At 40.6% G+C, this 12,930-nt stretch overlaps 1 protein-coding gene across 2 annotated transcripts in view; it reads right to left on the reverse strand.

The window, feature by feature from the left end:
• LOC108697740 (lateral signaling target protein 2 homolog) overlaps positions 1-12,930 on the reverse strand; it is a 151,877-nt gene that overhangs the window by 13,405 nt on the left and 125,542 nt on the right. The window contains exons 8-9 of one of the 2 annotated variants that reach the window (XM_018228069.2): positions 5,179-6,528; positions 119-223 (exon numbers count right to left, since the gene is read on the reverse strand). In XM_018228069.2, the coding sequence (XP_018083558.1) occupies positions 119-223; positions 5,179-6,528 (1,455 nt within the window). The remainder of the gene's footprint in view (positions 1-118; positions 224-5,178; positions 6,529-12,930) is intronic. The other variant, XM_018228079.2, reaches the window with a different exon arrangement.

The following is a 12,930-nucleotide window of genomic DNA, read 5'->3' on the forward strand; positions in this document are numbered from 1 at the left end:
AGAGCAGAGATGTAGGGGGTGGAAGGAGCAGTTGGAGAGTGTGACGTATAGAGAATGGAAGCAGAAAGTCATATTAGCGAGTGCTCTGTGTAGAGAGCATATGGGGCACCATTATTACCTCAGAGAATCTATGCTGGAGAGACTACATGTAGTGACAGAAACACTCTCATAGTCACTGCTGGAGATGGAGTTGAGGGCGGAATCACGCAAGCCATCTTGAGAACTGAAAACAAAAAATGTAAATGAACCAGACGGAACAAAGGAATGAATTGCACAGTGGAAGCTAATTGATCTAGAAAAATCTGGCTGTTCCACATATGTGGTTCCGTGTCACACAGACAGACAGCTGTTTATTGTGTTAGTTGTATTAACTAGTTCAGTGATTGAAGTGCAGTAAGAGGGTAGTCTGATGATGTAAGGGGGTTGGGTGATACTGTAGGTGGGCAGGTTATCTGGAGGACATTAGATGGACCAGGACCCGGGCCCAGCATACAAGGAGTAAAATGCCTAAAATGGGAGCAGGGACTTTGGCAGATAAGGGCTTAATAGATTCTGTCATGATTTGTATAGTATCATTTTTATTACTAAATTACACTGTGTACAAATAATTTATTCTACCTGTTCTACATTTTATTCTTGAACTAAAAAAATGTATTTTTAGTTGTCATGAATTGGGTGCACCGGATTTGGATTTTTACTATTGGGCGCTATTCTCGTGTCAAATGGCAGCATTTTTAGCAATGTTATCTGGTTACCTTCCCGTTGTTCTTCAGAGGGGAGAAGGTGATATCACTCCAATTTGCAGCACAACAGTAAAAGAGTGGCTGTAGTTTATAAGAGCACAAGTCACATGACTGAGGGCACTGGGGAAACTAACAATATGTCTAGCCCAATGTCAGTTTTCAAAATTAAAAAGGCGAAATATTAAAAATATGTTTGCTTTTTTGAAAATCAATGCAGGATTCTATTAACGGATGCATTTTATAAAAAAACATGCTTTCCCGTGACAGAATCTCATCCCTTTGATGTGCTGGAGTGGAACAATATGGAATTAAATGTTTACCAGCAATTACATTACCAGTAAACTTATAAAGATCAGCCCCAGCCCTGGCTGGAGTTTAATCAGCAACCCTTGTGTCCAACAACTCCTCTGCCCACAAACTCCTCAAGGGCAGGTTAGAGAATATGACTTTCTTTATAGGCATGGGGTTTGCTATGCCTGAGATTTGAAGTTATCATCTTTGGGATGCATGACCCAGTGCTTTCCAATGGATCGGGAGAAATTCTCATTGGCTAAGTGGACCTGAGTGGCTGTCCTGTTACTTGGGCATCTTGAGTGGAAGTTGGGTGAGGGGCACTGACCAGCTGCAAGAAATGGCCCACAAACAAATCACATAACTTCAACATACTTATTTCTGAATGGGTTGACCTGCATGTATTCTGGGGTTCACTTGTACTTTTGTTAAAGTTTTGGTTTAGTAGGTAAACAAATAAACATATGATTAAGCTGGATGGATAAAAAAAAACAACATGAGAAACACCACAAATGATAAATAGGCATGCATCAGCAGCTACACAGTTACACACTAAATAATGCCTACATTTTATCCAAATGATTTATCCTATAAAACTTAAAGGAGAAGGAAAGTCTGTTAGCACTTGGGGGTGCCAAATGTTAGGCACCCCCAAGTGATTGTATTGAACCTAAAACCCCAGGCCAGTGCTCCTATCAGCAGAAAACTGCACCGGTCCATCAATAAAGCAAGATCTTATATATACTGTATATCTCTAGTTCTGCAAATTAAGGGCATAACAGTTCCCGGAGTTAAAGGCTAAACCAGACATTTTGGCGTTCAAAAAAAGCTGAATTTTATTTTCAGGCCAAAACTTGGTGCCAAAGTCCAAAATAGCTCAACTGTGTATATGTGTCCTTTGGTGTTGCTCACCAACCCCTTGGATGTTGCTCTCAGTGGACTTAAAGCAGGTGCTTATTTTTAAATTCCTAAAGCCCTCATTTGGCACCCTCATGGACTTTTCCCATGCCGGTGTTGCTCCCAAACTCTTTTTACATTTGAATGTGGCTCCCAGGTAAGGTTGGGTATCCTGGTCTAAAGGAATGAACTGCTCGTAATACTTTGGCTATACTCTATGTTGGCGAATGAATGTTCTACAACCCAACTTATGGTATCAACCATGTTAAAGGGCACCTATCACAGCCAAAATCAAACACATATTAACAATCTGACCAGTACAAGCTAAACACGTTTAATCAAACTACATATATAGTTTTTTGAAAAAACTGCAGGTTTTAAAAAAATCCCTTACTTTGTCAAATGGGTTCTTTCACTGAGGGAAGCCATATTGTGACTCTAACAGAGACTCTAATGTGCAAATTTCAGGAGCATGCTCAGATTGTAACACTGCTTTGAGTATTCTACCCAGAATGCCTTGTTTTAGTAAACTCCTCCACTAGAAGTGCTGCCACCTGCTAACTTCCAGCAGGTGGCAGCACTACTGTACAGCAGCTAACACACAGGTTTGGCTGATTTGAAAATAGCTTAGAAGGGTTGATAAGCAAACAAGGAATTTGAACTGAGCATGTGCGAGATTTCAGAGCTACAGTTGGCTGGGAAGATATAGGTAGGAGGAGCCAGTGAAATCCAAGATGGCTGCCTCAGCTAGAACTGCAGGGGAGATAGGGGAGATCTTGCAGAAGGAATAGTGAGCTGATCATTTACATTATACAAACAATTCTAACTGTTTTAAAAATCGGATTTCTTGAACTTTCACATAGTGTATTTACTTAGTAAATGATTTTGGTCATGATTGGTGCCCTTTAACATAGAATTTTATTTTCTGATCACATCGTGGTGTTAAATTCAACTGGAAAAGAGATTATTGTACCAATGCTCACGATTAATTGCCCGTGTTAAATGGTGTTAAATTCCTCAATGAGAGTATCCTTTGGTTTATATGACCAGCAGAAGACAGCTTACCCAGCAAGCACCATCCTGTTTCAGCTCAGACACGTGGAAGGCTTTGTGGAACCCTCAACATGGCTAAGAGTGGTGGCACATGTAGCGTTTTGGGGAGATTAGTCAAATCTCCCTTTCTTGGGGTGACTAATCTCCCAGAAAATGCCTTCCCGCCAGCTAGAATAGGAATCACAGGTGGGATGGCATTGGATCACTTTATTTTCCGATGTTGCCCAAAGTTGCCTCAAGAGGAAACTTCGAGGGACTTCGGAAAGCCGAAGCGAGTACCTATTATTATTATGGATAAGAGAAATGGAACTTTTCTTTTAAGTTCCCACAATCTCCCCTCTGCCTGGCTTACAATAAAGGTTAATGTATTGACACTTTATGTTAAAGGATGAAGAGCTGCAAAGAGTTAAAGGGTTTGACTTGAAAATGTCTAAAAGTCTGTCTAATGGAGTGGTATCCTCTTGGGTAAGGCGAGTGGTTGTAGCCATGACAGCCATTAGCAAGTGCAGCCAGAGACTTTTATGATGAACCATTAAATTGCTGACCAAATGCAAAGAATGTCAGAGTTCATTTATTTTCATGACAATAAGGGAGAATGGTGCAGAACATGGACATTTTCAGACTGATATTATTGCAAGTGGTTCTTATTCTCTGGTAATTTCTTGTCAGAAGGTAAAGAAGATGAACAGGGAAAGTATTCTTGCAAGAGACACCATGACTTGATGACTGAAGATAAACCATAACGTGGTCTTTATATGGCAAGTCAAGGAGTGGTCAAATTCTACCAGGCTGAAATCTAGGTCCTACTGTAAAAAATCAAATTGATATTTTCTAACTGTGAAGACAACTGCTGGCAAGAGATATATTGCCATGCACCTTCTTTGTGCGATGTGCCTTGCCCTAACCCATAGCCTTGAGTAGCACATCTTTAGATAATTAGAGCTCTATTTGGAACGAGGCTGTCTCTTAAAGCAGCTGCCCTAGGCACATGCCCCTAGATGGCTATTTGTAAATATACGGCTCTATGGATGATGGTTGTTCATATGAAACAGTTATTTATAAGGAAGATTGTTTGTAAAGGCACCTGCTCAAATAAAGCCCTAGCAAAGAATGAGTTCTGATGAGTGGAAACAGGGCCAGTTTGTTGCATTAGTATGTGCCAGCACACGTGGGAGTGAGCCAATGGGTACAGCTATTAAGAGTATAAAATTTGGATCAATTATAGTCTGTGATCTAAGGAAAACAGCATGTGCCCATACAGAGCCTTTCTGCAAAGAGGCAGCACTTTTGTATTAACACACAAACCCCTGGCTGAGCTCCCTAAAGCTTGAGTACAAATGCACTCTTGGGTTTATTCCAAATAATCTCAATAGTCAATGGGATTATCTTGTTAGCAGTCATGTGTTCCTCTCAACATGATACAGATTTAGCAACAAATTTAATTACTTGCAGAGGAGCTCCTGCTTAGAAGCAAATTCCACCATATTCTGCCAGTGACCATATCCAATATTTTCATTATTCACACCATGTATTCACAAGTGATGTATGAAGTCTTCCAGTCAACAAACACTGTAACCACATATGGTAGGGCTCATTTACCAACTGAATGCTAGGGGTGCAAGTGCTGGAGTATTCAGGATCTAAATTAGGGCCCACCGAGGAAGCACTGGTAGTACTAGTTTGCAGCTTAAACCACATTTTAAAAGGCCAATATAACGCAATTTTCTTTTTTAATTTTCTCCATGCTAACAGTTCAGTGAATGTACATATTTGCCCATTTAATCAACCCAAGCCAGTCATTAAATGGTTCACTCTCACTGTAGTATCTTTAAAATGCAAAGATACTCAAGTAGCCTCAAGGGATAATGACCTTGACCTGTATATGGCTGACAAAGGGGCACGCCCCTGAAACGTTACATCTTGTGACTTAATAAACACAAAGGGGTTTCCCCGCTAAACCGCCTTATGTGTTGGGTAGCCTTTCTATTGTCTTGACCTGTATAACTCAGCCCACGACATTGTGCCTTTATGTGCTATGGAAATCATTGGTGAATACTATTATTCTCATATTATATTTAATATATATGTTACATTTTCAAGCACTTCACTCTCCTATAATATACACTAGAGAGAACATAGAACTTGCCCTTTAATATAAACACACTCAGACAATAATCAAATCAAAGTTCCGTACCTCGCACTAGATGTTATGTTATCTGCTGACGCCCTGTCGGAAGGGGGCTCCTCGGCTTCTTCGGACGGTCTCTCTTTGCTGCAGATTGGCTGTCTCTTTGACTCACTTTTCAGCTGATCATGTGAGACAGCCGCAGGCTCATCAGATTCACTGTCCGTTCCTATCTGGGAACCTGAGTTGAGTGGCAGGCACTTAGAAGAGTTAGGATACGGTTGCTCCTGTCTCGTTGTCTCTTTTTCCAGCAACAAAACAGTGGGACTTTCCATTTTTAACAGCTCTTTGGCAGACCCTGTACAGTCTGATCTGTCCACGTGGCCCAATTCCTTGGACTTTATTAAGCTGTAGGAAGCATTTATAACTTTACCTGAAGACGGGACATTTCTTAATCCTTCTAAACTATCCTCTCGGGTGTCTTCACAGCTCCCGCAACATACGCAAGAGTTGATCAAACAGTTTGTAGCTGCTATGCCAAGTTTGTGGGACTCATCTTCTTCGCTACTGGTCAGGGGGTCTGAAGATAAAGGAACGCGGTTGCTGGCGAGATCGGGGGATGTTTCTGGAGAATCTGTAAGGGATTTTGGGTTAAAGATGACAGTTGCAGAGATCTTCATTCCCCCAGTCCTGTGGGCAATGATTTCTGCAGTTTCTGCATCCTCCCCATTTGTATCCCATCCATTGAGGTATAACTGTGATTCTGGAGCCTCTAAACAACTACAAGAGTTCTGGAGAGAAGTGCTGGCTCCCAGCATTTTACTCCCATCAATGTTGTTGTTATTGCTTATATCCTTTTCCCCGTCTTTCCCAGAAACAACATCTGCAAGATCCCCATTCTGTACAACAGAGTCTTGGTACAGTGTTAGCTGCTTGGCATTGTAACAGGAGTTGTTGACCCATGAGATGGTGTTCTCAGAAGGCCTAGACCTTGCAAGAACCTCCCCTGATCCATCAAGATCATCCATGAAAAACACCCTATCCTCCTCATCTGTAAGATTATTTAGGGGGCGCCTGCAAGGGGAAGCCTCATTACTAGCGTTAGCCCTGTGAGCTGGAGATTGGTAGACACTTGGTGGAGAAAGTAAAGAAGACATTTCATCCCCTACTCTATGAACCATCATATTTAGCTGTTCCAGTTCTTGTTCATCGTACTGCATAGAGCATGCCAGCTCCACCTCTATGTTCTCAGCTTTTGCGATGGGGGGCTCTTCTGTAGGTAAGGCGGTCACTAACACAGGAGAGATTGCTGAGGGCACTTCAGGATCTGCATTGACAGGAAACTCCACATCTTGTGATATGCAGAGGTTCCGCTCTAAAGTATGTAATTCTTCTTCCGTTAAGGTCTGGAGAAGGTCTCTGGAGTAAAAAGAAGAAGAGAAACCATTCATATAGTTACTTTGTATGAATTTAAATGCATTTTATATGATTTAGTGGTCTATAATATATATGCCCATAATACATTCCACAAATATAGTTGAAATTAAGCATATGTGTGGCAACGGAGGCCAATACAGTTGGTGACCCTGGTGATGCTACCTTCACTATCAATAAAGGATTTCTATCCTGTTAGACATCCATTCACTCCGGTCTTTAAAGATTACATTTTTGGCTAACTATATTAGATTTTTTTTTTTTACATTTTCCAATCTATCTATTTACCCAGTTTTATTTTTACACTGAACTGTTCCTTTAAGAAAAAGTATATATAACACATATGCATGAAATCACAGATGTCTTCATCCTGTTCGGTCTACTTCTGCTAAGGTATAAATGAATTTCTGAGCATATGGCTGACCCCCCACCCCCAATAAAAAGGCTACAAAAGTCTGCAAAGGAAGCAGAAGACATATGTAAACCGTGAATTTTAATTTGCTTCCAGGAAAGCGGAGGGATGTGATGTGATCCGCAAGCTCGACCCTCTCTTAATGTAATGAATCCTGAGCTTTTAATAATTCAGAGCATTACCAATGTTTCCAGGAAAACTAGGATGGAACAACTGTGTGGTGGTCCTGGTTTATTATTTTGTTACAATGAAAAACTAGTCCAACGGCTGTTGCCTTTGAGTTTGCATTTGCTTTTAGTTAATGAGTGACGCCCCCATCTCCATGTACCACAGAATGCCCCCTACAGTCATCATCAAAACCCATCACCCCTATTCACTGAATCGGAGTTTAATACAAAAGGCAGAAACACCAGGAAGCTTAGAAAGTGTCTCAATCTGTCCTGAAAAATCTAGTGTTTCTGATAATTTAAATAAATCAGACTACAATTTAAGAACAAGTATCATGGATAATGGATTGTGCTATCAGCACCTGAATATGCAAATACAATACATCAAAGTAACCATCTTATGAGTAATATTGCTGCCCCTCCAGGTTATAGATGGCACACTGGCATGAAGCTGGCATTTTAGTCCCCGTAATGTGTCTGCTGACATCATAGTTTGAATAATTCTGTGAACAAAATAATAAAACATCGTAGTGATTCAATCCAAAAGCAAACACAGGTATAGGAGCTATTATCTGGAGTGCTTGAGACCTGGGGTCTTCTGGAATTTGTATCTCCATAACTTAAAGGGATACTGTCATGGGAAAAAAAATTTTTCAAAATGAATCAGTTAATAGTGCTGCTCCAGCAGAATTCTGCACTGAAATCCATTTCTCAAAAGAGCAAACAGATTTTTTTATATTCAATTTTGAAATCTGACATGGGGCTAGACATTTTGTCAATTTCCCAGCTGCCCCTGGTCATGTGACTAGTGCTTGGACTTTAGGAGAGAAATGCTTTCTGGCAGGCTGCTGTTTTTCCTTCTCAATGTTACTGAATGTGTCTCAGTGAGACATGGGATTTTACTATTAAGTGTTGTTCTTAGATCTACCAGGCAGCTGTTATCTTGTGTTAGGGAGCTGTTGTCTGGTTACTTTCCCATTGTTCTTTTGTTTGGCTGCTGGGGGGAAAAGGGAGGGGGTGATATCACTGCAACTTGCAGTACAGCAGTAAAGAGTGATCGAAGTTTATCAGAGCACAAGTCACATGACTTGGGGCAGCTGGGAAATTGACAATATGTCTAGCCCCATGTCAGATTTCAAAATTAAATATAAAAAAAATCTGTTTGCTCTTTTGAGAAATGGATTTCAGCTCATAATTCTGCTGGAGCAGCACTATTAACTGATTCATTTTGAAAATTTTTTTTTTTCCCATGACAGTATCCCTTTAAGTCTGCTAAAAATCATTCAAACATTAGTTAAACCCAAAAAGATTGTTTTGCCCCAATATGGATTCATGCAGCTCATATACAAGGTGCTGTATTATTATTATTACAGATAAAAGGGAAATCAATTTTAATTAGTATAAAAATAAAATTATATGCTTAAAATGGACTGTATGGGAGATGGCCTTTCTGTAGTTTGGAGCTTTCTGGATAATCAGTAATGGAACTATAAGGCGTGGGGCCCGGGTGCAGGCTATGCAGCCAGGACCCCCCACCCACCTCTGGAAGCAGACATCACGGCCGATTTGCAATTGTGCGAACCGCCAGCAGGCCCCGAGGGTGTGCAGGCCCTGGTGCAGTCACATCCCCTGCACCCCTGTAAGTTCCGCCACAATGGGTTTCTGGAAAAGGGATTCCTTACGTGTGTGTGTGTGTGTGTGTGTGTGTGTGTGTGTGTGTATATATGGGAATAGCGGCATTCACAGGAGTATGCCAAAAAATAAAGAATTTTTATTAAACTCAACGTTTCGATCCCTCACAGGGATCTTGGTCAGAGGTATACAAACATATATATATTACAATTACAGATCTGGCCTCTATGGAGGGGGGACAGACAGTTTCCATGACTTTCCACCTGATCCTATTCAAAATCTCTAATAGGCTATTCTTGCCAGAGTCTGGCATACACTGTAACTCTAGGGGAGCAGTGGGAGATAAAAACATTAATATTTATTTAAACAAAGTAGAGGGCTCTATTGTTAAAGGATACCAAAAGTGTCAGTATCACTTTAAGCATGTGGGTTTAGGATGCTTGAGCCCATGCATTAAGTATCTGACAACAATAACACACAATGTGTGAATGCCAAGAAACGCACATTGTTAAAGAATGTCCTTTTGGAACAATGAAGGAGTTGTTTTATGAAAACAGTATAATAGGAAAATGGGAATGAATCAGAGCAAATATTAGAGGCTGTGAAGCTATGGATGGCAGCAAATCTTTGCTACGCAGGGAGCCCGGCTAGAGGAGAACACAAGGGAGGACAAGTGCAACCAATGACAATCACTGAGGCTCTTCAGCTCCCTGGGAACAATAAATTATACAGCGAGTTCTTATTTAATGCTGGCACTTAATTTCCTTCCAAATCAAAATCCAGTCAGGCAGCTCAGCAGCCGATAAAGGGGCCACGGAGACACTTTCATTGTGTAGGCAACAAGGCAAGAAACAATGAAATGGTGATAAAAGGGCATTTTGTTAGCTAAGGGGCCACTGAGGCTGATATTGCCCCCTCTGCCTTTTCATAGCCCTTTTCCCAACATACACAGTGCTACATATCTGTAATAGCAAATGTATTTAGTTATGGGATGCTGCTGTGAAAGAGACACGGTCATTATAAGGGCACACCATATAAATGATATAGCCAGTGAGATATATAATGAATAAAAGTACCCCCTCTTGTAAAATATAAGGATATTATAAGTTACTGAGGAGTTTCATGACCATATAAAAGAATGAGGCCGAAGGCCATGGAACTCAGGTCATGGAACTCTGAGGTAACTTCTAATATCCTTATATAAGGACAGGGTTTGTGCTGATGCCACAAAAAAGAGAGAAAGTATATGCAGTACCACTCTAAAAAATAATAGATAAATCAAGATACAAAATTGTTGTGTAGTTAATAATAGAGGATTCACTCACAGTTCACCTCAGTCCCAAGGTGCAAGTCCAAAACACTATATCCAAAAAAGATGTGAGGACCTCCAATAATAAAGAAACAATTATATAAAAAATAGAAAAATTTATTAGGACATGAAGACCTAACGCGTTTCGTGCTTATTGGGGCACTTACTCATAGGCACGAAACGCGTTAGTTCTTCATGTCTTAATATATTTTTCTATTTTTTTTATATAATTGTTTCTTTATTATTGGAGGTCCTCATATCTTTTTTGGATATAACTTCTAATATCCTCATATTTTGCAACTGGGGGTACTTTATTTATTATAATACACACGTTTCAGTGAGTCATGTGTCAGAAATGACATTTACGTTTATAAGGATATAATTTACAAGATATTCATGGCTTTGTGTATTATATATTATATATATATATATATAAGTGACAGTCAAGAGGGGGAGTAGGGACAGAAGAGTAGGGGGGCTGGTCCACAGTTTGTCCAAAACAGCAAATTCGCCGTTTTGGCTGAAGATGCTGGGAGGAAAACTCCGAACTGGCATGTATGGAGCAGTCTGACTCTCGGAGCACCCCGGGAGGCAGTGGCTCTAATACGGGTGGTGGGGGGAGTGCAAGGAAGGAAAGGCAGGTTCTAGTTATAGGGATTCAATTATTAGAAAGGTGGATAGGGTAATCTGTCGCAAGCCCCTACATGCCGAACAGTCTCTGCTTTGCCTGGTGCTAGGGTTCGGCATGTGGTGGAACGAGTTGACAGATTATTGGGAGGGGCTGGGAAGACCCAGCGGTCTTGGTACACATAGGTACCAATGACAAAGTTAGAGGAGGTGGTGAAGTCCTCAAAAATGATTTTAAAAAAACTAGGTTCAAAGCTGAGGGCGAGGACTTCCAAGGTAATTTTCTCAGAGATATTACCTGAGCCACGAGCAACGCTAAGGAGACAGCGGGAGCGTAGGGAGATTAATGCGTGGCTAAAAGATTGGTGTAGGGAGGAGGGTTTTGGGTTTTTGGAGAACTGGGCTGATTTTTCAGTCGGCTACAGGCTCTTTGCTAGGGATGGGCTGCACCTCAATGATGATGGGCAGCTGTTTTGGGAGAGAAGATGGCTAGAGGGTTGGAGGAGATTTTAAACTAGGTGTGGGGGGGAGGGTTCAGTAAAAGATTCAGTGGTAGACAGGTTAGATGAGATAGTGGGCAAAGAAAGGGAAAATGGGGGAGGAGATTTGGCTAGGGATACTGTTAAGGATAGGGAGGACCACATGTCATATGTTCAATATGGTGCGAGTATTAAATGTATGTTTACAAATGCAAGAAGTCTGACTGGTAAAATGGGAGAGCTGGAGCTGCTGGTGATGGAAGGAAAAAATATGATGTGATTGGTGTGGCCGAAACATGGCTGAATGAGTCGCATGACTGGGCAGTAAATATCAGTGGCTATACTTTGTTTCGGAGGGACAGAGGCAATAGAAAAGGAGGAGGGGTATGTCTGTATGTTAGGCAGGATTTAAAAGCTCATATAAAGGAGGAGGTTATGTTAGAAAATGAGGGGCCAGAAGTCGTATGGGTGGAGTTCTTCACCAATTGTAAAGAATCCAGCAAATTAATTGTAGGAGTATGCTATAGACCCCCTAATGTAAGTGAGGAGGAAGAGACAAAGCTCCTAATGCAAATAGAAAAGGCTGCTAGTTTAGGTAAAGTAATGATAATGGGGGATTTTAATTACCCAGATATTGACTGGAGCAACGGTACTGCTAGATCAGTTAATGGAGCAAGTTTATAAACTTATTGCACGACAATTTTTTAGCACAGGTTGTTGAGGAGCCTACCAGAAAAAATGCTATTCTTGATTTAGTGATCTCAAATGACCCAGAACTTATAGCAAATGTGCAAGTCATTGAACCCCTGGGTAATAGTGACCATAATGTTATATCTTTTAATGTCTGGTGCAAAAAACAAAAATATACTGGGCAACAAAAACCATGAATTTTGCCAAAGCTAATTTTAGTGCCTTGAGGGCTGCCCTACAGAGCATTGATTGGGGCATTAGGTTTTCAGCTAAAAACACAGAACAGAAATGGTTGTCCTTTAAAATGATATTAAATCATTACTGTTCTCAATTTATTCCCTTAAGACTAAACGTAGAAGCTCTAAGAATCATCCTGTGTGGCTTAATACAGAGGTAAAGATGTTAATGGGAAAGAAGAGAAAGGCATTTAAAAACTACAAATCTGTAGGGACAGAAGCTGCATTTAATGAATATAAACACTGTAATAAATGTTGTAAATCAGCAATCCGGAAGGCTAAGAAAAGAAATGAAGAGTTAATTGCGGTGGAGGTGAAAACTAACCCTAAAAAGTTTTTTAAATATATTAATAGTAAAAAGATGCAGGTTGAGAGTGTTGCTCCATTAAATAATGGTATCAGTATGGTTGTAACAGATACAGATAAGGCAAATGTGTTAAATCAGTTCTTTTCTTCAGTGTATACAATAGAGGAGTCTGGTTCACAGGCTCACTTAATAACTGCACGAATGGTTCAGCTCAATCTAGTCAGTGGCTGACTCAGGATATGATTCAAAAAGCTTTAATACAAATTAATGTAAACAAGGCTCCAGGGCCTGATGGCATACACCCCGGGTTCTAAGAGAGCTTAGTTCAGTTTTAGACCAGCCCTTATTTCTGATTTTCTCAGATTCACTGTCATCTGGTATGGTGCCTATGGATTGGAGAAAAGCTGATGTTATTCCAATATTTAAAAAGGGATTACGATCTCAGCCTGGCAATTATAGGCCAGTAAGCTTGACATCTGTGGTGGGCAAATTATTTGAAGGCTTGTTAAGGGATCACATACAAAATTT

Source organism: Xenopus laevis, chromosome 1L (genome assembly GCF_017654675.1).
Source record: "Xenopus laevis strain J_2021 chromosome 1L, Xenopus_laevis_v10.1, whole genome shotgun sequence".
NCBI lineage: Eukaryota > Metazoa > Chordata > Amphibia > Anura > Pipidae > Xenopus > Xenopus laevis.